This window comes from Dromiciops gliroides, chromosome 3, assembly GCF_019393635.1.
Source record: "Dromiciops gliroides isolate mDroGli1 chromosome 3, mDroGli1.pri, whole genome shotgun sequence".
Classification (NCBI taxonomy): domain Eukaryota; kingdom Metazoa; phylum Chordata; class Mammalia; order Microbiotheria; family Microbiotheriidae; genus Dromiciops; species Dromiciops gliroides.
In genome coordinates this window covers 668,806,203-668,832,069 of record NC_057863.1, presented here as the reverse complement: position 1 = coordinate 668,832,069, position 25,867 = coordinate 668,806,203, and the positions used below count along the sequence as shown (strand labels likewise).

At 42.2% G+C, this 25,867-nt stretch overlaps 1 protein-coding gene across 2 annotated transcripts; it reads right to left on the bottom strand.

Moving 5' to 3' along the window:
- Positions 1-5,084: 5,084 nt before the first annotated feature.
- On the bottom strand, positions 5,085-22,596 carry LOC122750318 (zinc finger protein 420-like). 2 transcript variants are annotated; one of them, XM_043997022.1, is made up of 5 exons: positions 21,940-22,596; positions 21,133-21,203; positions 16,798-16,924; positions 16,244-16,336; positions 5,085-8,713 (listed from the first exon to the last, which is right to left on the bottom strand). In XM_043997022.1, the coding sequence occupies exons 1-5, from the start codon at positions 22,130-22,132 to the stop codon at positions 6,480-6,482; spliced, it is 2,718 nt and encodes a 905-aa protein (XP_043852957.1). In that variant the 5' UTR covers positions 22,133-22,596; the 3' UTR covers positions 5,085-6,479. The 2 variants fall into 2 exon arrangements, with proteins under 2 accessions (XP_043852957.1, XP_043852958.1); XM_043997023.1 differs by lacking the exons at positions 21,133-21,203; positions 21,940-22,596 and adding an exon at positions 19,181-19,702.
- Positions 22,597-25,867: the final 3,271 nt, after the last annotated feature.

Here is a 25,867-nt window from a genome sequence, read left to right as displayed (position 1 = left end):
TGAGGCCAGATTTGAACTCAGGTCCCCCTGAATCCAGGGCTGGTGCTCTATCCACTGCACCACCTAGCTGCCCCTGAGTTTATTTTTTAAAGATCTCATTTGTAGATTGTTCAATTTCTTTTTCTGATGCTGGGTTATTTACATAATCTTTCTTCTTTTGTTAATCTTGGTACTTTGTATTTTTGTAAGTATTCATCTATTTCCTTTAAGTATCCACACACACACACACACACATATATATATATATATATATATACACACACACACACACACACACACACATTAACTATTGAGATTGCTTCATTATAGGCTGCCTTTTAAGCATAATGCAAATTCCCACATTATCTCATTTTATCTTGTCTATATTTACTGTTGCTTTTCTGAGTTTATGTAAAGCATAATAGATTTTGCTCCAGTCCAGAATGTCATTAGCTACTCTCTGGTTGGGTGAAGGCTTGAGCTGGTCTGTCTCAAGAGCTGTTGGCCTCAGCAAAGGTGTGATGACCTATCCCACATCACCTTGAAAATACTCTCTATGGCTGGGTTCCTACAGCCACAGGCTACATGGAAGCCTCAGGCTGGTGTTACTAACGTTCTTGCTCTTTACGGATCCTATTCCCTCTAATCAGGGCACCCATGTTACCAGAAAAGGGTCCAAGAAAAAGCTTATTGCCATCACATTGACTACTTTCCATCATTCATACTATCCTTAGACAGCTGACTGGCATCACACAACTGATTACCAGGTTTGGGTGCCCCACCACCCAGAGGTAGGAGGGCTCTCTGGTCCAGTACTCTCTAGATCTCGCCTTCAGAAAGTCCCCTAACAAAGGTGGACTACTTTGAGATATGAAGCCACTTAACCTTCCAGCCTTTCCTTACTCATTCCCCTGTGTAGACACCTAGGCTTGAGGCTACTGTTCCCTCACAATATTTTATAAAATCTATGGAAAAAAAATCTAAGGAAAAGGTTTCCCCTCCTCCCTTAATTTTCAGGTATTTGGCCTCTTCCCTTCCCTAAGTGGGCAGTTTAGACAACTTCCTAGAAATGCTCTGGACAACAAAGCTGTGGACTTATTGGAAGGCACATTGCTTTTTTAATGCTATGGGGAGATGCAATTCTTTTCATAACCATAACAAGAAATGGTCTGTAGAAAGCAATTAGGATTATTAGACTTCTTGGTAAGCTTCATACAACTGACACAGGAGCATCTAAAGGGATGAAGTTTGTTTTCCACTCCTTAATAGGTCTTTCAAACTGGGGTGGTTTGCTGGTGGGACAGCAAACATTGTGTTAGTAAGCAGAGGTTTCATGCTGGAACCATCTCGAGTCAGGCTGCATATATGAGACTCATGACAGATAAGTATTTGTGAGAGAAGCAATTACAGCATGGAAGTGACAGTCCTTACTTGGCTGTGAACCTGATTTTCCTGGGGATGCTCCTGGTCCTCACTACTTTGATAACAAGAGACATTCTCTTAACTGCCCTTCACATTACCTCCACTCCAGGAATTGTCCTTTCTAAATGACTATTTATTTATATTAAGTGTGACTCCAATATTGCTTATACTAGGTTTCATCCTGAAGTGAAAATTGTTATTTTAGTGGTGAAAGATGCTCTATGGAATTTTTCTCATCTTACCAACAAAGGATAGAGTGCAGCAGGGTCATTGGTTTTGGTTTCTTTGTTGCCTGAAGCATAAACGACTTTGCCTGTGGGGAAATAGTGCCAAAAATTTAAAAGAACTCTTACTGTCCTTCACAGACATTTTTTTTTTTGACTTAGCACGGCCACTGCCATGATAGAGACAGAGGCAGAAGGGAGTGGTGTCATTTTATTTGAATTGTATCCTTTTAAATCTTAAAGTTTTAACTGCATTCTATGGTTCATAAATTTTCCCACCATATTTCAATCCTAAATTTGCTTGGATTAAACTAGCCCTGATTCAGTCTTAAAGAACACAAATAAGAATATTAGGAAATTAGAAAGATACAACTTCAGCTTTGAAATAAAAACTTCCTGACAAAAATAGGATTGACTCTTGATAAGAAGTCTTCAAGTAACAGCTGGATAATCACTTGTTGGGAGGTATCAAAGATACATTCTTGTTCAGGGCACCAATGAGGAGTAGAGAACTCGGCCACGCTCTCCCAAATTCCCCTCGAAATAACTAAAATAATGCCCAAATTGAATTCCGGAGAAACAGAACCAACAAAAAGATGGGTGAAACAATTGTCCTGCCCAAGATATCTTAGGGGATTGCCAGGAAAGGTGTTTCGCCAGGGTGGTGGTTGGGCCTGAAAGACAGCAGCACAGACCACTCGATGCTGGATACACCAGTGCCAGCAGCAGGTCTTGGAAATGGCCACATGGTGGCAGCAACAGCTTCAGGAGATTTCAGCCCATTGATTGTAGTGGGGAGAGGTTGGACAACTGGTCAGTAGGAGGTTGCCAGGGATCCTTTGTTGGTACTGGGTTCAGGACCCTGTTGCGTTTGTCCATATGTGGTTCTGGGTCACAGTCCAAGGGCTGAAAGGAACAATAACACTTGAGACTGCAGGGGAGCAGGGGCCCTGGTCTTGGTTACAGGGTGGAAAGGAGTGCTTATGGTTGGTTGCTGATAGGGGAGAAGGGACCCCAGTTTCACTTTGAAGACAGAGCGCAGCCCTAGCAATTGGGGCTGCAGCAAGAGCAGGGAATTTGGTCATAGTCCCAAGGCCAGGAGGAATGCTGGCATTGGTGGCTATAGGGAAATAAGGTCCTTTTCTGGGTAAATACCAGAGCATAGGCCAAAAGAGCAATGATGACATTTCTCTTTAGGACACACCACCTTGAAAGCACTGAACACCTATAGACCCCTAGGGCTAGTTCTGAAAATAGTAGCATACAAGGCCTGAATCTTGGGACAGTGGCCCCTCCACCATATGAGCAGAGCCCAACTTTAGCATCAAATTAAAAGTAAAAAAAAAAAGCTGGAAAAATGAGCAAATAACAATAAAAATAACAACCATAACAACTTACTATAATGACAGGAAAGATCAAGACATAAACCCAGAAGAAAATGTCAAAGCTGCTATAAGCAAAACCTCAAAGAAAAAAAAATTGGCGACAACTCCAACAAGAATTCCTGGAAAAGTTCAAATAGGATTTAAAAAACCAAGTAAGAGAGGGAGAGGAAAAACTGGGAAAATAAATGAGAGAGATGCAAGAAAATTAAGAAAAGACAGTCTAGGATTACAACCAAGATAACCTATCTAGCAAAACTGAATATAATCCCTCTGGAGAAAAAAAAAATGGACATTCAACAAAATTGAGAACTTTCAAGCATTCCTGATTAAAAGGCCAGAGCTGAATAGAAAATTTGACTTGCAAATATAAGATTCAAGAGAAGCATAAATGGTAAACATTAAAAAGAAATCATAAGGGAATCAATAAGATTAAATTGTTTACATTCCTATATGGGAAGATGATAATTGTAACTCCTAGGACCTTTATTATTATTAGGGTAGTTAGAAGGATTATATATAGACAAAGGCCATAAGTGAGTTGACTATGATAGGATGATTTTTAAAAAGTAAAATTAAGGGGCAAGAAAGAAAAAAAATGCATTGGGAGAAGGGGGAAGTGAGAGGGAAAATGGGAGAAAATTATCTCACATAAAAGAGACACAAAAGTTACAGCTTTTACATTGGAAGGGAAGCTGGGGAAGGGGTGGTGGGTAATGCTTACATTTCTCTCATCAGAATTGGCTCAAAAAGGAAATAACATGCATTTAGTTGGCTGTGAAATCTATCTTACCCAACAGGGAAGTAGGAAAAGGGGATAAGAGAAGAGGAGGGCTAATAGAAGGGAGGGTAGATTTAGGTAGATTAGTCAGAAGCAAAACAAAGTTTTGAGGAAGAATAGGGTAAAAAGAGAGAAGATAAAGTTAAAAATAGGATGGAGGGAAAGGCACAGCAATTATAACTGTGAATGGGATGAATTCACCCTTAAAACAGAAGTGGACAGCAGAATGGATTAGAATCCAACAATATGGGGGCAGCAAGGTGGTGCAGTGGACAAAACAGTAGCCTTGGATTCAGGAGGACCTGAGTTGAGATCCAGCTTCAGACACTCGACACTTGCTAGCTGTGTGACCCTGGGCAAGTCACTTAACCCCCATTGCCCTGCCCCCCCACCCCAAAAAAAGAATCCAACAATATGTTCTTTACAAGAAACACACCTGAAAAAGAGACACAAAGTAAAAATAAGGAGCTGAAGCAGAATCTATTATGCTTCAGCTGAGGTTAACCCTCCCCCCCCCCACATTGGTTAGCAATCATGACCTTATACAAAGCAAAAAAAATTAACCTAATTAATAGATAAGCAGGGAAACTACATTTTGCTGAAAAGTACCATAGACAATGAAGCAATAATATTAAACATACATATACTAAGTGGAATAGCATACAAATTCTTAAAGGAAAAGAGTAAAACTATACCAGTAGGGGACCTCAACTTTCCCCTCTCAGAACTAGATAAATCTAACTATAAGTTAAGGAGATGAATAGAAATTTAGAAATGTTAGATGTAATAGACCCCTTGAGAAAACTGAATGAGAATAAAAAGGAGTATACCTTTTTTTTTTCAACTGAACATAGCACCTTCACAAAAGCTGACCATATAACCTCATAACCAAATACAGAAAAGCAAAAATATTAAATTCATCCTCTAGAGACCATAATGCAATAAAATTATATTCAATAAAGGGCCATGCAAACGGATTAAAAATAACTGGAAACTAAATACTCTAATCATAAAGAATGAGTGGGTCAAAGAACAAATCATAGAAACAATAATTTCAGGGGCAGCTAGGTGGCGCAGTGGATAGAGCACCAGCCCTGGAGTCAGGAGGACCTGAGTTCAAATCTGGCCTCAGACACTTGACACTTACTAGCTGTGTGACCCTGGGCAAGTCACTTAACCCCAATTGCCTCACGAAAGAAAGAAAGAAAGAAAGAAAGAAAGAAAGAAAGAATAATTTCATGAGAGAGAATGGCAATGAGACAAAATACCAAAATTTATGGGATGCAGCCAAAGCAGTACTTATTGGAATTTTTATTTCTATATGTTTATATCAGTAAAATAGAGAAAAAGCAGATCAGTGAATTGAGCATGCAATTCCTACCTATTCCTGACTTAAGGAAAAACAGGTCAGTAGAGAATGTGAATCCTGCAGGGCCCTTAAGACCACAAGAACTTGCATCCTACTCGTAATTTAGAGCTCAAGGAGGAGAGGATAGGGTGGGGTACATTTTCCTAAGAGTTTAGCTTTCCATAGTTGCAAAGAAAGAGCTGAGGATTCTCAAGTCTTTCTTATTCCCTCCCCAAATACTTTCATGCAATTAGGACTAGAAACAGATTTATGATTGTAAAAGAATTGCTGATAAATCAGAGAATGGGCAAAGGCTTGTGACTAGCTCACAGGAAGGGAAAGAGAAACAACATAACTGGACCCAGTGTTTACAATAAAGGATGCAGAAAACTAGGATCCACTTGAAGGTGTTCACCCAGCCCCAATCTCCCAAACACTAACAGATGAAGAAGCCATGTCACCATGTCACCATCTGATGATCTGATTAGTTTTCCAAGGTCAAGGTACAGTAACACTATCATTGTGGAACAAAGTTTGATCTGGGGTTGAACATACCAATAGTTGTGGAGTTTCAGCTTATTATTTTAAAACATTTTCAGATTGAATTTTACAAACTTTTACAATATTTCCAGGGAAACTAGCTGTTGCAGTGGATAGTGCCAGGTCTGAAGTCAGGAATACTGGAGTTCAATTTGGGCTGTTCAAATCCGGCTACAGAGACTATCTGTGTGACTCTGGGCAAGTCATTTAGCCCTGTTTGCCTCAGTTTCCTCATCAGTAAAATAAACTGGAGAAGGAAATGGCAAGCCATTCCAGTATCTTTGCCAAGAAAATATCAAATGGGGTCATGAAGAGTCGACCATGAATGAAATGACTGAATAACAATAACAAACCATTTCCAATGGAAAATGGACTTTTTTATTCTAAATAAACCTTTGCAGGAAGTATGACAGAAGGTAATTGAAAAATTCACACTTGTGGAATTGTAGATGAAGATGAGATTCCATAATATAAATGCTTAAATCAGTTAAAAATCTCAATCAGTTGAAGTATTAGGGTTTGGGGAGGAAGTTGGAGAGTACTTTGAAGAGATAGAAAAAAGTCTTGAATCACTGCTGTGGGAAAATAATACAATCGGTTTCACCTATGGGGTTTCCTTTTTATTCAATTCTTTAATTTTATTCCTTCCCTCCTATTTATATGGCTTCTCAGCAAGAAATTCTTACTATTTCATAAGTTGTCATCTAGCTAAAAGACATTCTATATTTATAATATGGACAAGCCTTTTCTGTTTTGTATTAATATTGTTTGTTCCAGAAGAAAGCTTTTCCTAAATAACACTTTTAAAGGTTCTCTCTAATATGAATTCTCTGATGATGAGTAAGTTGTGCTTTCAGTCGGAAGGCCATCTCACATTCATTACATTCATAAGGTTTTTCCCCAGTATGAATTCTCTTATGCCGAGTAAGGTGTGTGCTCAAACGGAAGGCCCTCCCACATTCATTACATTCATAACGTTTCTCTCCAGTATGAATTCTATAATGTCGATTACGTTCTGTCCTGTGACTGAAAGCCTTGCCACATACATTACATTCAAATGGTTTCTCACCAGTATGAATTCTATGATGTTGAATAAGCTGTGTCCTCAAGCGGAAGGCCTTCCCACATTCATTACATTCAAAGGGTTTCTCACCACTATGAATTGTCTGATGTTCAGTAAGATGTGGCTTCTGGCGGAAGGCCTTCCCACATTCACTACATTCAAAATGTTTCTCACCAGTATGAACTGTCAGATGTTTGGTAAGACGTGCCTTTAGGCGGAAGGCCTTCCCACATTCAGTACACTCATAAGGTTTTTCTCCACTATGGATTCTCTGATGTCGAATAAGGTTTCTACTCTGGCTAAAAACCATCCCACATTGATCACATTCACAAAGTTTGTCACCAGTATGAAGCCTTTGATGTTGAGTAAGCTGTCTTTTCAGGCGGAAGGCACTGCCACATTCATTACATTCATACTGTTTTTCTCCACTATGAATTTTCTGATGAATAGTAAGTCCTGTCTTCCAGCGAAAGGCCTTCCCACATTCATTACATCTATGAGTTTTCTCTCCAGTATGAATTATCTTATGCTCAACAAGTCCTGCTTTCCGGCGGAAAGCCTTCCCACATTCATTGCATTCATAAGGTTTCTCTCCAGTATGAATTGTCTGATGCCTAGTAAGTTCTGTTTTCTGACTAAAGGCCTTCCCACATTCATTGCATACATAAGGTTTCTCTCCAGTATGAATTGTCTGATGCTGAGTAAGCTGTGAGCTCTGGCAGAAAGCCTTCCCACATTGATCACATTTATAAGGTTTCTCTCCAGTATGAATTCTCTGATGCCGTGTAAGATAAGAGCTCAATCTGAAGGCTTTCCCACACTCACGACATTCATATGGTTTTTCTCCAGTATGAATTGTCTGATGTTGAATAAGGCATGTACTATTGCGAAAGGTCTTCCCACATTCATTACATTCATAAGGCTTCTCCCTGAAATGGACTGTCTGATGTTGATTAAGTTGAGCTCTCTGATGAAAGGCCTTTCCACATACATTACATCCATAAGGCTCCTTTCCATTATGAATTGTCTGATGTTGAATAAGCTGTGAACTGAGGCGGAAGGCCTTCCCACATTCATCACATCTATAAGGTTTCTTCCCAGTATGAATTTTATGATGTTGAATAAGCAATGTTCTCAGGCGGAAGGCCTTCCCACATTCCTCACACTCATAAGGTTTCTCTCCAGTATGAATTGTCTGATGTTGAGTAAGTTGTGAACTTTGGCGGAAGGCTTTCCCACATTCATTACACTCATAAGGCTTTTCTCCAGTATGAATCCTATAATGTTGAATCAATTGTTTTCTCAGGCGGAAGGCCTTTCCACATTCATTACACTCATAACGTTTCTCTCCAGTATGAACTGTCTGGTGTTGATTAAGTCCAGTGCTCTGGCGAAAAGCCTTCCCACACACATTACATTCAAAAGGTTTCTCTCCAGTATGAATTCTATGATGTTGAATAAGACTGGCCCTCTGGCTGAAGGCTTTCCCACATTCATTACATTGATAACGTTTCTCTTCATTATGAAGCCTATGATTTTCAGTAAAGTCTGAATTATGTTTAAAGAATTTCCCATAGTCATTATATTTGAAAAATATCTTCTTTGAATACATTCTATTATATTTTCTTAGGTCTGTAGAAAGTCTTAAGTGCTTTCTATTTGTATCTCGTTTAAGGAGGCTCATTCCTAAAGATGATCTCTGTCGTGCAAAAGAAAGGTGCCCCAGACTGATGCTTCTGTCATATTTGTAGCTTTTTGGCTTATTTGCACCTTTCTTTTGAGCTATTTTTACTTTCCAAGCATGTTTTTCCTCATTGTTCTCCTGTCTTTCTAATGCTGCATCATCATGTTCCCAGGCTTCTTGTAAAGTGGATAAATGAAGAATGCCTTCTATGCCTCCTTCTTGGGATGATTCTTCTACTGAAATCCCCAGCTTTAGAGCAAACTCCTTAGTTTCATGAGTAGCCTCCCAATCTGAATGAAGGAAAAAAGATGTAATTGTGTTCTTTGTTACTTTTGCCATACATATATACATAGACCTGTTTTGCATATTCTCATAAGAGAAATTACTTTCTAAATATTATTTATCAAACTTTCTATTTTCCCCAGTATTGCCTCTAAAACTAAAAGACCCTCCCCTAGGAGTTTGTGTTCTTTAGTTTACAGACACATTGGGTTTTGAGTCTTACTTTTTTAGGGCCCTTTACTTACTGGACTGTACTATTTTATTTTAAATAGTAGTTAATAGTTTTGATCATCACCTCTTTACAACATAATTTTGAGATATGATAATGCTAGACTTTTATTTATTAAAATCTTTATTATTATTTCTCTTGATCGTTTCTTCTTCCAAATGACATGTTATTATTTTATTTAAATGTACATAATATCTTATAGCTAATTTACATCAAATCTGTAAATTCTTTTAGCAAGTATTGCCATTTTCATTATGTTGGCATATCCTATCTTAAAAAAAAATTATTCCTACTCCTAATTATTTAGGTCTTCCTTTATTTCTGATAAAATTGTTTTCAAGTCCTAACTATTAGCCCTATGTATATCTTGGTATGTTCACATCTAGTTATTTTAAGAATTGTGGAAGTAACATTGTGATGACTATATCAAGCACTGTGGAAGAGATTTAAAATCACTCATATATGCTATCAGAAAAACCTGGAAAGACTTACATGAGCTGCTGCAAAGTGAAATGTACTGTATACAAAATAACAGCAATACTGTAAGATGATCTGCTGTAAATGACTTATTTTCAGCAATACAATGATCCAAGAGAATTCTGAAGGACTTGTGAAAAATGCAATCCATCTACAGAGAAAGAACTGATGGTACCTGAATACAGATAGAAGTATATTTTGTTGTTGTTGTTGTTAGTTCCTTTTTCTAAAGTTTTTTGGTCTGCTATGTTTTGCACGACTGCACATATATAACTTATATTGAATTGCTTGAGTTCTTAAGTGAGGGGATAGGAAGGAAGGATGAGAATTTGGAACACAAAGTTTTAAAAATCGATGTTAAGATTTGTTTTTACATGTAAGGTGGGGGAAAATTCTAAATTAACAAACAAATTAATTAATTAAAATCACTCAAAGAAATCCAACCTGTCCATCCACAAAAGAAAGACCAAGTGAATGAATGAAGGTGTGGCCCAGACTTAATATGCACTTGGATGTTGCCTTGTAGAGCCTGTCTAAAAGGATGTGTATCAGTAACCGACAGTACAGACAAGGAGATCTACCTTTTCCCATACTTGAAAAGGTGAACAATATGGATGGCCTTTGGGAAACAATGAAGCTGAACACAAAGGCACTTTAAAAAATGTAAGCATTTTGCTGATATTGCTTTATGGCAGAAACTGTGGACCACACCACGGCCTCAGAGGAACTAAAGGTGAATATCACACAAAGAACAGTGCAGAGGCACATGCAACATACAACCAAAGAACTCTGAAGAACGTGAATAAAGGACTTCATCAAGATATTTTATCCTAGCTTAATTGAACGGCAAGAGGGAGTATGACAGAGACAGAGTATTCTACTGGTCCATTCATGATGTTGGGAGAAAGCAAGAAATCCATTTGCCATTTTAGGAGCACTGAGTGCTTAACATATGAGAGAAGGCGCACACCGTGCACAGAATAAATTAGTTATGATCTTCATTGTTGGAAGGATGATTTGCAAAAAATGCCGGGAAAGCTGGAAAAGTAGTCCAGCAGAAATTAAGTTTAGATGAAGCTCTTATACCATATACCACAATAAGCTTCAAAAAATTCTATTATCTGACTAGGTTATGTCCTAAACAAATTAAAGGAGCAATGATAAAAATACCCTTATTAACTATGGCTAGAAGAGTTCATGACCAAATGAGATCAAATAGCTAGTAGAAGACAAAATGGGCAATTATGATCACATAAAATAGAAAAGTTTCTGTAGAAATAAAACCAGTGCAGTTAAACTTAGAAGAAGAATAGTTAAATGGGAAAAAAATCTGCAGCAAATTTCTCTAGTAAAAGTCTCATATCCAGGACATATAATGAAATGATCAAATATTTAAGAAAAAGAGCCATTGCCCAATAGAGAAATGATCAAATGATATGAACAGGCAAGATGATGCAGAGGATAGAGCACTGGAGCTGGGAGGGAGGAAGACTCAAGTTTGAATCCAGCCTCAGACAATAAGTAGCTGTGTGAACTTAGGCTAATCACTTAAACTCTATCCGCCATAGTTTCCTTATTTACAAAATGGGGATAATAATAGAAGCTACCTCTCAGAGTTTTTGTGAGGATGAATAATATTATATTTGCAAAGCACTTTGAAAACCTTTAAAAATGCCACATAAATGCTGTTATTGCTACTTTCAAAGGAAGAAACTAAGCTATCAACAACCTTAAGAGAAAATATAAGTAACTCTGAAACAACTCTAAGTAGAGACTTTAAAAATGGATTTTCAGGGGCGGCTAGGTGTCGCAGTGGATAGAGCACCGGCCCTGGATTCAGGAGTGCCTGAGTTCAAATTCGGCCTCAGGCACTTGACACTTACTAGCTGTCTGACCCTGGGCCAGTCACTTAACCCCCACTGCCCCGTTAAAAAAAAATGGATTTTCCATAAAGGCTATAAGAATATCTAGAAATTAAGCCATAGATAAAAAAGTGAAATAAAAGTTCTGATGAAAAGAATTAGAAGAAATAGCTTAGAAAAGTAGTAAAACTCTACCAAAGTAAAGGACTCCCTGAAAACAATGGCCCAAACATAAATCAATGACTTTATAAGATAGCAAGAAATAGAAAAAAAATCAAAACATTAAAAAACAAAACAAAGAAAGAAAGAAGACATAAGTCGATATATTGGGAGGGGGGGGGACCTAGAAAAGAGAGAGAAATTAAAAATCACTAGAGCCCCTGAAAAACCATGGAGAAAAAAAACCCAGCTTGGACACTATTTTGAGACTTTATGAAAAAAACGGCCTACATCCAATAAAACCAGAGGCAAAGGAAAGATAAGATCCACCAATCATCTTCTTAAGCAAGTCACAGAAGTCTCAGGCATGTCATTGCTAAGATCCATTGCTCTCAAAGAAAAAAAAAATATGGCAAATATTGTGTACCTTAAAACAAGAGTTAAGAGTCTACAAGCTCTGGCAACTTCTAATATGAATATGAGAAGAGCTCTTGTAATATATATTACAAAAGATCAAAGATGGACTGTTACAGCCATGAATAGCTACCTTTCATCAAAGGTGGATATAAAACTACAAGAAGAAAAATGGAATAGAAGATTTGTAAGCACTATCGATGAAAAGACCAGAGTTGAGTATGAACTTACCTCTCCAGTTGAGTTTATGGAGAAAGGATCAAGTTTGTCATGTTTAAATGTACAAAATAAAAATTATATTTAAAAAAAGGAAACGAATAGCAAGTCTGGCACAGAGGCATGATACAGGCAATGATAAAAGAACTTTAACTTCGTGGACACCTGCTGGTGCTCTCTCTCTAACCAAAACAGAATAGAGTTAATGATTTCTAGACCACCTCTCAGGGTTGCTGAGAGGACTAGGTAATATTTATAAAGCACTTTGCAAACTTCAAACTGCTCTATTAGTGCTAGTGGTTATTATTTAATATAAAGTAAACAAGTGTGAAGGGGCAGATGAGGTTTTTAAAACATATGCACAGGGGCAGCTAGATGGCACAGTGGGTAGAGCACTGGCCCTGGATTCAGGAGGACCTGAGTTCAAATCCAGCCTCAGACACTTGACATGTACTAGCTGTGTGACCCTGGGCAAGTTACTTAACCCCAATTGCCTCACCCCAAAAAACAAAACAAAACAAAACATATGCACTGGGGCAGCTAGGTGGCACAGTGAGTGGATAGAGCACCAGCCCCGGAGTCAGGAGTACCTGAGTTCAAATCCAGCCTCAGACACTTGATACTTACTAGCTGTGTGACCCTGGGAAAGTCACTTAAGCCCAACTGCCTCACCAAAACAAAAAACCAACAACACATGCACTGATTTGGGAAGGGGGAGGGAAGAGAGGGTGGGAGAAAAATTTGGAACTCAAAAAAATCTTTACATGTAATTGGAAAAAAAAACTAAAAACAAAATAATTTTTTAAAAAAGAGACTATTTGGACCATTTAATGATTACTTCAGATCTGAACCATTAAATAATTCCTACTAGAACTATATTAGCAATAAGAGAACCATAGAACCATCAATTAGAAGTGATTACAGGAGTCAAATAGCACAGTGTCTGACATTATAAATGAGGAAATGGAAATCAAAGGAGTTAAATATTAGGACAGAATACAAAAATTGTTATCTCATTAATGTCCATTGCACGTGGACATTTCTGTTCTCAATCTAATGGTTTTTTAACCAATTACAGTCTTTTGACTTGGAGAGTTATGCTTATGTTTATTCAGTTAGCGTGAAGCTAATTCTTACTTGACTTCTACTATGCTGAGTCATTATTAAAGACAGTCAAGCCATTTGGTTTTTGTAAGGGGGAGAGAAAATTTGAGGGTCATTATAGGAGATTTGAATTTTCTAAATGCAATTGAATCCACTGTACTCCTACTCTTTAATTTGGGGTCAAATAACACATACATAATATGTATGCATGCATGCATGCATGTTTATATATACACATGTATGTGTGTTTGCTTATGTATGTATGTGTATACACAATTTCCCCCAGATATATACATTGATGGACAAGTTCTTTAGCTAGACCGTATGCCTTTATGCCATGATCTGGACACCATCTTCTGCTTTTAACCTTTCCTGATCTCTCTCTCAATTGGTAATGTCTTCCCTCCAAAACTATCTTGTATTTAACTAGTTTGAATACACACACACACACATATATGTGGTAGCTATTACATATATATGTATATATTAACTTTATATTGATGTTGTATCTACTTATACCTATACATACACTTGTTATTTCCCCTGTTAGAATAGAAGTTCCTTGTGAATGGAGAATGTTGCACTTTTTGTACCCAAATCCCAAGTGCCTAGAATAATACCTGAAACATCATAGATGTTTAATCAATACCTGATTGTGTAACTGAGTTGCCAATAGAAATCTTTCATCCACAAGACCTTTCCTGAATGGAAGGTCAGAACAAATTCTCTTTAGTGCTTACAGGTTTATCCCAGGACATTCTGCAATGTTTTGGGACTTAATGAAACCATTATGGTGTCATCTGGAAATACCATACCATGTACAGAGAATCCTTTCTCAATGTGAACTCTGCACAGGGTTTTCCATCACAGTGATGAAGGAACACCTTTGTTGAGCATGTATCTCTATGTTTTATATTTTACCTACTGTTTTTGATCAGAGAGTTGGCTGAACTAGGTTCCCTCTGTTATATTTTTCAAGGAATTTGGAATGACTTTGATTCATGGATGGGAGATTCACTGCTGGATGAAAACCTTCCACTGATTTACTGTTTTATAACTCTTCCCCACTTATTTGATCCACATATATACACATATCCTGTGACTGAGTCAGGTATTATGATACACATGTGTAAGGACATTAAAACTCAGAAAGCTTAAATAGGCTCCTCGAAGTTAAAATAAAGGAAAGACATGTCCAGAAAAAAAAACAAACAAAACACATGCGCTGAAAAGAGGCAGACAATAGGATGATAGAGAAAAATCTCAGAATGTTCTTGGGTTGTAGAGGACACCAAAAGGCTTGTTTTAAACTGAATAAGGGAAAAGAAGATCCAAAAGCAGATAGGATTATTCTGAGATTAGATGGGGAAAAGATAAAGCTGCCCATACCCAGCTTCTTTGGCCAAAGAACAAGAGGGACTAAAAGGGAAGTGATAATAAGAGAGCTCCTGGCTGAGGTGTATTGTATCCCACTGAAAGAGCTGACAGGAGTGATTACTGAGCCACTGCCAGTGACCTCTGAGACAGCAGGTTGAATGGGTGAGACATTGCTAGGTTGGATGAATGCTGTGCCAATTTAAAGGAACAAAAAGGAAGTGAACAGATCCCACAAAGTCCAGGTCAGTGAACTTGCCTCTGAATCCTGCAAACAGAACACAACTCTCCAGATGTGATCTGATCAGGGCTGGGTACAAGGAGCCTCTCAGCACCCCCTTCTCAACTCTATGCTTCCCTTAATGCCACCATAGCTCACTGCTGACTCACGCTGAGCTTGCAGTCCACTAAGAGCCCCAGATCACCTCCCAGTTATCTTCTGGTATCAGGGAAGTTGCTGATGGCTGTGCAGTCCATTTCTGGGCACCTCAGTAAAGAAGTGTGCAGAGGTGGGAAACCAGAATGTTGGGGCCTTAAGTCCCTGCTGTCATATAACTCAATGAAGACACTGGGGGTGTTTGGTGGGAAGAGAAGATCTGGGGCACACTCCACACTGTGGAATTTGTGAAAGGCTGACAAGCTAAAGTCAGATTAACTAAATTTGTTCTGTTTGGCCCCAGGAAGCAGAACTAGAAGCAATGGGTTGTTGTTGGTTGTCCCGTAGTTTTTTGTTTTTGTTTTTGTTTTTTTTAGTGAGGCAATTAGGGTTAAGTGACTTGCCCAGGGTCACACGGCCAGTAAGTGTTAAGTGTCTGAGGCTGGATTTGAACTCAGGTGCTCCTGACTCCAGGGCCGGTGCTCTATCCACTGCGCCACCTAGCTGCCCAGTTGTCCTTAGTTCTTGAAGAGGACCATGACATTGGGAGGTGATGTCATGACTTGCAGTGAATTGGCTTTAAGTGAAGAAGGGCTGTCAAAGGTCACCAGCCTCACTCTCTCCTCCAGAGCCAGCTGGGTCCAGTGGCAAGATACATATCAGGACAACTGGAGATGGCCCCTAATGTTTAAGGCAATGGGGGTTAAGTGACTTGCCCAAGGTCACACAGCTAGTTAGTGTTTGAGGTAAGATTTGAACTCAGGTCCTCCTGACTCCAGGGCCAGTGCTTTATCCATTGTACCACCTAGTTGCCCTTAGAGCAATGGGTATATGTTGGAAAGAGGCAAATTAAGGCTTGACATTACAAAAACCTTCCCAATAACTACAACCATCCTCCAGTGAGGTCAGGTGTGATGACAGGCCCTGGGGTGAGCCTACCTAAGTATGGAGAGACTGGTCACCACTAGGCTGACCACTTGGTCATGAACTAGTTGGCCATGGCAGCCTATGAAAAAATACACGATTGGATCTCCTTCCTATGTGGCCCCCTTCCAGTGAAAACAGGCGCAGAAGGTGGAAGACAAAGTCCCAACTCCTGCTGAGGGAGGTATCCCCTTCTCTGCCACTAGAGGGACACGATGAGGGGAGAGATGTCAGGACACTGAACTGTTGATGTCCAGATGAGATTCCAGGAGAGAGCTCATGCCATACAATGTCAGCTCTTCTCCCAAGGCCTGGGCGGCCAATAGGAGACAGCTATGTTCTAGGTGTTACTGGGGCTTTCCTAGACTGACCAAGTGACCAGTTATTCCAATGAGCCACTCACCTGGACAGCTACTTCTCTGGATTCCTCCTGGTGTCCAGGGTGCTTCCCTTCTCTCCAACTGGGAGATCACATCTGGTTTGGAAACTGTAAGTCCTATTCATTGGGAAAAGGGCATTACTGAGGACACAGCCATTCCAGAAATTAATCCTATTCCTTCCCTTTCAAGGAAAGAAGGTATGCTAGTAAGGCCCAGAAAGTGCTACAAAAGACCTTTAAAACATGCACAAAATGGAAGAAATAGATCATATAGTAGATTTGATCTCAGAAAAAGTCATTATTTTGACTCAAGTTAAGTGCATGGAAACTTTCATGTAATTATCTGACCTTGGACTTTAGGGAATAGAAAAGGAGGATATAAAACTTCAGGTACGATACACTCCTGGTGACAGTATACAGCTTCCTGGCTACAAAACAGTTAATAATTCTAGTCTCCATACTGCTGCTCAAGAGAACACCCTCCCCCCCACCACACACACACACACACACACACACACACACACACCCTCAACCCTCAAAAAGAACAGAAACTGAATCACTGCCAAAGTCGTCCTCACCGAGGCGGACTAAGTTCCTGTAGTTCTCCAGCATCACCTCCCTGTACAACTCTTTCTGAGGAGGGGCCAGGTGTCTCCATTCCTCACAAGTAAATTCCACAGCAACATCATTGAATGTAAGGGATTCCTTAAAGAGAAAACAAAGGAACAGGCATTCAAGGATCAGCCCCCAAGTGCTCAGCCACCAGAGGGTCCAATTCTCAGGAGCATTTGGCTTTCAGCGGATGCCAGCTCTATTGTCAGTGACAGCCATGTGACTCCAGGTTCCTAAATCCTCAACACTGCAACAAAGATCAGTGAGACACTGTGCGAAATGTTGGCTACAAACAGGAAATGAAAAGCCTTTCCCTTCCAGGAGTCCACCTTCTAGGGAGCTTGAGCACAAAATCCTATCGGTCACAGCCCATGATGCACTTTGGTGCCACAATGGACTTGCCTCAGGGGAAGCCTGGTGGGCATCAACATGTGCCACTGTACGCAGTGTGAGCATCCTACCTTTCCTGGGCCGGCCATCTCCCCCTCCTCCAACTAGCTTCTCGTTATGCAGTGTTGCCTGATGTCCTGAGTGGACACTCCATCCTGAGGCCAAATTATTAGGGACTGTGATCACGAGGATTAACGAATTCCCACCTTACTATGCCTGTCCCAGCACAGGAACTCTGAATGCCACCTGGGTTCTCTGTCCAGCTGCCCACTCCTGCCCACAGTGTCGCACTCCAAAGTGACCTGCCCTGCCCCACGCCCTCTGGAAAGCCTACTCCATGAGTAACAACCTGGCTTTCATCTTAAACCTTTGTCTTTCTTCCTCTTTCCATCTTCTTGCACTTATAGACACCTGAAGCCCTTGATGACTCAGCTTTCCTGGCCACTGAGAGAAGCGATTATTTTTCTATTTTATGAATAATCAATTACTAAATTAGAATGAAGGTTTTCCCCTTTATTTACTCATTCAAAGACCAGCCCCTATAAGCCGGACAATCTTTGCTGATAGATTAGACTGCTCAAATGCTATGGGCCCATACTCTTCAACCTTGGGAGGCTAGATAAAAGCCTTATAAACAGTCTAATCTAGGTGAAGTCTTGTGTCCTTGCAGCCTCTCCATTAGGGTTAGAGTGGCCCAGATTATGGAGGAGAAAACCAACCACAGCCGGCTGGGTAGAGATGGATGCCTTTGCCAAGACTGCTAGAGGCACCTGAATCTCCTGAGCCAGATATATTCTCAGAAGGAGGAGCTGAAGACTTTTTGCCCACCCCCTCACTAACTGTTCACCAATCAAGGTTGATTTTTACCTGTGGGGCAACTTCTCTTCCAAAGGTATTTCAGCGTTCAGGGACCTCCATGGTTTCGTATTTGGTTACCAAGAGAGACCACTGACCATCAATTTATGATCTGCTAGCCTGAGGACAAGCACCAACTTCCCTTGCTGATCGCATCAGCTCCCATGGATCCAATGATCATTTTTATGCTGATGATTCTCAGATCACCTCATCCTCTTGTCCTCCTCTCTGGTCTCAAGTCTTCAGATGCATATGGCACATCTCCAAATGACTCACCGGCTCCCAAATTGGATTCATTCTCTTTCCCCCCCAAACTCTCCTCTCTTCCTACCTAATGCTGAGGGCACCACCATCCTCCCAGGGCCTCAGATTTGCAACTCAAGCATCCTCCTCCATTCCTCACTTACCCCATCCCTACCCAATCTGTTCTTTCTGCCTGTTTCATCCCTTGCACGTGCCCCCTTCTTTGACACGTCCACCACCCCAGTTCGGTCTCTCAGCTCCTTCTACCAGGTCTCTCTGGTCCAGTCTGCCCTCCACTTGGCTGTCCAAGTGACCTTCCTAAAGTGCGGGTCTGGTCTTGTCTCTCTTTCACTCATTCAATCCAACCCTGATGGGAGTCCTTCCTACATTCTCTCACCAAACCCTGGTTAACCCTTAAACTGGCCCAAGACAGAGCAAAGACTGATACACAGGTAAAAGAAGGTGACAACGGTCATATACATCTTTCTCTTAAGACTTACTGTACTTTTTATAGTGATTTATTTCAGATATTCATACCCTGAAGACTAACAAACATTCATCAGTTACTCTGTCTCCTCCAGTTTTGGACGGGAAGGGAGAGAAACTGGGCATAAAAAAATTAGAGATCACTTCTAATACTGCCTTATTTAGGAAATTAATATCCAGAAATACAAAACCAACAAATATTCATCAGTTATTCTTTTTCTTGTCTGGTCTTGGATTGGAAGGGGGAAAAGTTGTACACAATCAGAAACCTACTGCTTATTACAGGACCAGGAATCTTACAATCCACCCACAAAGTGGGCCTGTGATGCATTCAGGTGGAAAACAGTTTAACATTCTAAAATACCAGTAACTCACCTGATCCCATCCTTGGAAACTGAGGTGGTTCCATGGTCAGAGCACTCAGTCAGGACAGACATAATCCCAAATCTAGCCTCAGACCCTGGGTCAAGCAGGTGACCTTTGGCCTCTGTTTCCTTGACTGTGAAAACGGAACAAAAACAGCACCCCTCCCCCCTCGTTGTAATGGTGGGATGAGACGATATTTGTGAGGTGCTAAGCACCGTGCTTGGCACATAGCAGGTGTGATACCAATGTTTACTTCCTTCCACCCTTTCCCCTTTGACCCAGCGATCTCATTCTCAGATTCAATCCCTAAGCACATTAACGGACTTGTAAATCGTAGGACAGGAATGCAGCAGTACTGTGCAACAAGAAATGACAAATATAAAGAGTCAGAGAACTTGGAACAAATTCACAGGCAGGAATGCAGAAAAAAGAAAGCAGAAGGGGCAGCTAGGTGGCTAAGCGGATAGAGCACTGGCCCTGGAGTCAGGAGTACCTGAGTTCAAATCCGGCCTCAGACACTTCACACTTACTAGCTGTGTGACCCTGGGCAAGTCACTTAACCCCAATTGCCTCACTAAAAAAAAAAAAAAAAAAGAAAGCAGAAGAGAAAGGTCACCACCAAAACTAGTCACACTGTGCCCCCGCCTCTTTAATAAAACCCCACCTTCTCTAGGAATCCTTTCCAACCCCCTCTTCATGCCAGTGCCTTCCTTCTGTGAATTATTTCCTATCGAGCCCATATAAAGTGTGTTTGCAAATATGTTCTGCCTGCTTGTCTCCCCCGTAAGATCATGAGCCCCTTGAAGGCAGGGACCTTCTTCTGCCTCTTTTTGAATCTTCAGTGCTTCGAACTGTGCCTGCCACATAGTAGGAATTGAAATAATAATTTAACATCTGTGAATGAACATTAATCTCACTAAAGCTGTAAAATAAAACAAGACACGGGTAACCAAAGAGATCACTGGGAAGATTACTCAAGATTGAAGCCAAAAGATTTCTACTAGCAAGTAAACATGTGGCAATGTAAAAGCAAAGAAGGAAAACCAAGCAGAGTAAGGCATCTTGTGCTGAAAGAACACAAAATTAACAATAAAATCTAAGGGAATGAATGAAAACCAACCTTAAAAAATGTTTTATCTTGAATATTAAAGGAGTGGATTCAAAAATACAAAGAGAATGAAATAAAAACCAAAATCAAACAATTTATTGCTTAAAAAAAACCCATTTAAAGGACAGGGTTTCACAAAAATTCAAAGTGAAGGGCTGGAATTAATCCTATGGTGAATTAACCCAATCCGAAGAAGCAGGAGGTGCAACGCTGACTTCAGGTAAGGCACGAGCTCCCATTAAAAGCAAAGCAAATACATTATGATCAAAGGCAAATCAATTAATCAATAAGCCTTTATTAAGTGTTACTAGAGAGCAGCTGGGCAGTGGGCCTAAGTCAGGAAGACATCTTCTTGAGGTGAAGTCCAGCCTCACTTACTAGCTGGGTGACCCTGGGGAAGTCACCCCGTTGGCCTCAGTTTCCTCCTCAGTAAAATGAGCTGGAGAAGGAAATAGCGAAGCCCTGCACTCTCTCTGCCAAGAGAACCCCCAATGGGGTCGTGAGGAGTGGGACTCAACAACAACAAGTTAAGGCTCTCTTAGAGCCTTGCAAATCAGAGATCAATAAGGAGAGGTGCCACGAACAAAACATTTCAAAACCTGGGCTTGTCAGACCCATGGCCGCCTTCTCTGCCTTAGAATCTTGGCAAATCCGCCCATTTCTGAGGCTGTCATAGTACAGCACCAACACTGATCAGCTTCGAGGCACAGAGAAATAAGGGGGGGTGGTCCTCAACTGCAGCTGTCAGAGACCCTGACACAAAGAGGAAATGTATGGGGAAGGTCTGGAGGGTCGTGTTCCAGAAAACACCCCCCAGCCCCGCATGAGGGGGCCGAGACGCCCTGCCACCCACCTGCGGGGTCCTGGCGGTCAGCACCGGGGCCATGCCCTCCTCCAGGCGAGGGTCCACTCCGGAAGGCAGAGCTGGCGGGATGAAAGGGGCCCATGAGAAAGACGCAGCCGGCGCCCCGGACCTCGGACCCCCTCCCGGGGAGATGACCCAGGGGCCGTCTGCCCCCGAGAAGCGCTGAGGCTCTTCAAGCCCACCGCATCTGAGGCGATACCCACGAGCGATGCCAGGCGGGCGGTGTGGGCCCCCCTTCTTTTACAGCGGAGGGGGGAAACTGGCTTGGCCGCAGGGCGAACGGGGGTCCCAGACAGGATTCGAACTCTTGTCCCGCACCCATCTGACTGGGCGCTCCTTGAGCGCAGCGTGTATGCCCATGGCATAGCCCAGGGCCAGGTATACAGTGGGTACCGAATCAGTGCTGGTGCTCCGGGCCAGGCACACAGCAGGTGCTCCAGGACTGCTACTGGAGGCAGTCAGGCACCAGGCTGGGTAGCAGGGAGCGGGTAAAGGGAATCGAAGCCCCGTGGGGTCTTGGGGGTCAGACAGCCTGCGGGGCGGGGTCTGGAGGATGGAGGCGGGGCGGGGTGGGGCAGCGGCGCGGGCCTCGCCTATCCGAGCGCCCCCTCGCGCTCGGGGAGTGGCTACATGAGGGCGAGGGGGGCTCTGCGCAGGCGCCGCTCTTCCGGACCGCTCCCCCTTCTTTTTCCCTCGCCTAGGCACATCCCCAGAGGATCCGGAACCAGACGCAAGCGTATGCTGGTCTCCCTTTCGCCCAGCTCGGCCTAGCCTCCCCCGGCTTTCAGGTCTTACCCACTCCAGCCCGGGACGCGGAGCTTCCAGTGCCAGTGGTGGCTGAAATCGGAAGGAAGCCAAGGCAGATGCAAAACGCGTCTGAGACACTAGCGTCACGTGGAAGCGGAAGTGACGTTAAGCACCTGCCTGAATCGGTCCCTTCCTCTTCCGGTCTTGCCTCCTCTGCGAGCCAGCCTGTCCCCGTTTCCATGGCCACTGCTTGCGACTGGCGGCAGCAGAGATCCCTGGGAAACGTAGTCCGCCTACCCGGCAAGGTTTCTACACATGCCCTGGAGGCTGTAAGCGGTTCCTGCTGTCAGTGGCCCTGTTAGTAAAGCAAAGTAAGAAGGGACTTCAGTGCACCCTGAGACATGCAGAGAGCTCTGGAACTGCTCGGCCCTTGTCCGGTGGCTGCTTGTGCTTTTACAACCTCCCGCCCCGCCTCCCCGTGGCGCCCCTCTCAGCCTTCTCCAAGCCGCATCACTCCTCAACCGATCTGACTCGTGGAGATTGCCAGAGACCCAGTGCCCCGCTTAGGGAGCTTCAGGATCTACTTCAGACCCTTCTCAGTCTGCAACCAACCCCTCTTTCTAGGCTTCTTTCCCACTATCTCCATCACCCTAACCCTCGGTTTTACGTTCCCAGGGCATGACATTGCATCTCCCAATCTGGGGTCTTTTCACAGGCTCATCTCCAAGCTTGGACGGCTCTCCCCTCCCCATGGCAGCTCTTGGTATGTGTTTGCAGCCCTGCTTAGGGGCCAAACCCTAATCACCTGTGATGGCGAGGTGGGGGATTGTCATTAGCCTGCTTTTGTTGTTCTTTTGAGTCATGTACTACTGTTCGTGACGCCGCAGCCCATAGCACACCAGGCCCTTCTGTCCATCACTATCTCCAGTAGTCTGTCCAAATTCACGTCTGTTGTTTCCATGACACTATCTATTCATCTCATCCTCTGCCATCCCATTGTCTTTTTGCTTTTAATCTTTCCCAACCTCAGGGTCTTTCCCAAGGAGCCCAGAATGCTTCGTATTATGGGGCTAAAGTGTTTCAGCTTCAGCATTTGATCTTCCAGTGAATAGCCTGAATTAATTGAAGTATTAACTGATTTGATCTTCTTGCTGCCCAAGGGACTCTCAAAAGTCTTCTCCAATACCACAGTTTAAAAGATCTGATTCTGTGGTGCTTGGCTTTCCTTATAGCATACATTGCTACTGAAAAACCATAGCTTTGTAGTTTAACAGCAGGAAAAACCAAGAAAGAGAAGATAATTGACTTGTCCATGGTCACCCAGCTATCAAGTTGTGATAGGAAACCTTATGAATATTAGTGAATTGGAACTCTAGTTGGGGGCAGCTAGGTGGTGTAGTGGATAGAGCACTGGCCTTGGAATCAGAAGACTCATCTTTGTGAGTTCAGATCTGGCCCCAGACACCTCTTAGCTGTGTGACCTTGGGCAAGTCACTTAAACCCTCAGTTCCTGTTTGTCTCAGTTCCTTTTCTGTAAAATGAACTGGAAAAGGAAATAGCAAACCATGCCAGCATCTCTGCAAAGAAAAACCCAAATGGGGTCATAAAGAGTTAGACACTAATAAAAAACAACTGAACTGAACTGAAACTCACATTAATAATTTCACAGGATAACACGTTAAGAGCTGAAAGTTCCCTCAGCAGTCATCTAGTTTAATGAACCAACAAGCTTTTAGGGGGGGAGCCAAGATGGTGGAGAAAAGACATGAAATGCATGGAACTCCTGGTACAATTACCCCCAAAACAGCAATAAAATAACCTTTGGGGCAGAAAACCCCACAAAAATATGGGCTGAGGTTATTTTCCAGCTACAGATAGATTAAAGGGGGGCTGTGCTGGACTTTGAGTAAAGTCCAACCCTGTGATTGAGACAACAGAGATCCCAGGCACACCATACCAGAGGAATTTACCTACCCCCCCCCCCCCCGCCTCCCCCCCTCCAAATCAGCTGCATCACCAGCATCTTCTGGAACAAAGTTTGTGGTCAGGTGAGAGGGCTGAACAGCTGGACAGGGGGGAAAGTGCAGGGGTATCAGTGGGAACCTAGGGAAGGATTCGGCTGTCCCACCCCAGCAGAGAACCAGGAAGAAATCCAGAGTGGCAGGAGGCCCAGTTGGGGGAGGAGTGAAGGCCCGTTGAAACTAAAAACCAACCACAGTGCTCTGCTGGTTAACTAGCAAGTTGCTTGAGATTATCTTTGGACCAGAGAAAGGCCAGGTGAGAGAAAAACCTGCCCTCCCTCAAACTAAAACACCTGGAACCCTCTGAAGCTGGGGACATTAGTTAGCCTAGAAGCAGGGGCCCCCCAGTGAGGAGCTAAAAGTCAATTAAAAGATGAGCAAGAAAAAGAAGGTTCAGAACTATAGAAAGTTTCTTCAGGGACAAGGAAGATCAAGGTGCACCATCAGAAGAGGAAAACAAACTCAGGGCACCTACATCCAAAGCTTCCAAGAAAAATATGAACTGGTCTCAGGTCATGGAAGCTCTAAAAGGGACTTTGAAGAGAAAGTATGAGAGACAGAAGGAAGATATAGAGAGAGGGAGGAAAAAATGGAAAGAGAAATGAGAGCAATGCAGGAGAGTCATGAGAAAAAAAGTCAACAGTTTGAAAAGTCAAATGGAAAAGGAGATAAGAAAGCTGTCTGATGAAAATAATTGCCTAAGAATTAGGAATGAACAAATGGAAGCCAGTGACTTTATGAGAAACCAAGCCATGGCAAAGCAAATCCAACTGAATGAAAAAATAGAGGGCAATGTGAAATATCTCCTGACCTGGAAAATAAATCCAGGAGAGATAATTTGAAAATCATTGGACTACCTGAAAACCATGACCAAAACAAGAGCTTAGACATCATCTTCCAAGAGATTGTCAGGGGAAATTGCCCTGATATTCTAGAAGCAGAAGCTAAAATAGAAATTGAAAGAATCCACAGATCACCTCCTGAAAGAGATTCCAAAAGGAAAACTTCCAGGAATATTATAGCCAAATCCAGAAACTCCCAGGTCAAGGAGAAAAGATTGCAAGCAGCTAGAAAAAGGAACTAAAATACTGTGGAGCTCCAATAAGGATAAACAAGATCTAGCAGCATCTACATTAATGGACTGGAGGGGCATGGAATATGATATTTCAGAGGGCAAAGGAACTGAGACTGCAGCCAAGAATCACCTACCCAGCAAAACTGTGTATAATCTTTCAGAGGAAAAAAATGGGGCTTCAATGAAAAAGAAGACTTTCAGGCATTTGTGATGAAAAGGACCTAAACTGGTTAGAAAATTTGACTTTCAAATACAAGACCCTGGAGAATCATAAAAAGGTAAACAGGAAAAAGAAACCATGAGGGACATTAAAAAGGTTAAACTGTTTACATTCATACATGAGAAATAATACTTTCCAACTCATAAGAACTTTTTCAGTAAGGAATACACAGAGGACATAGGTCTGAACTGAATAGGAAGGAATTGGTATTTGTAAAGCATTTATTTTTTGTGTATCCTTGTTCTTTGTGAGCAAACAGGGTGGGTTGTCCTTATGTCTGGGACCAGATTTGGGTTCTGGGCCTCCTGGGCCCAGGGCTGGTGCTTTGTCCACTGTGCCACCTATCTAACCCATGTTGATATCTTTAAAATAGGGTTGAGGGGGTGGTAGAAGGAATGGACTGGGGGAGGGGGAAGGGGAGAGGTAGTTCACATGAAGGAACAAGAAAAAAAGCTTTAAGGAGGGCAGGGAAAGAGGGGGGAAGGAGGGGGGGAGTGAGTGAACTTTACTATCATCAGAATTAGCTCAAAGAGGGAATAACATACATACTCAAGCAGGTATAGTAATATATTTTTGCCCTGAAGAAAAGTGGGAGGGGGAAGGAGATGGGGGGGCAGGGGGAAAGGAGGGGAAGGAGGGGAAGGGGAAGTTTGGGGGAGG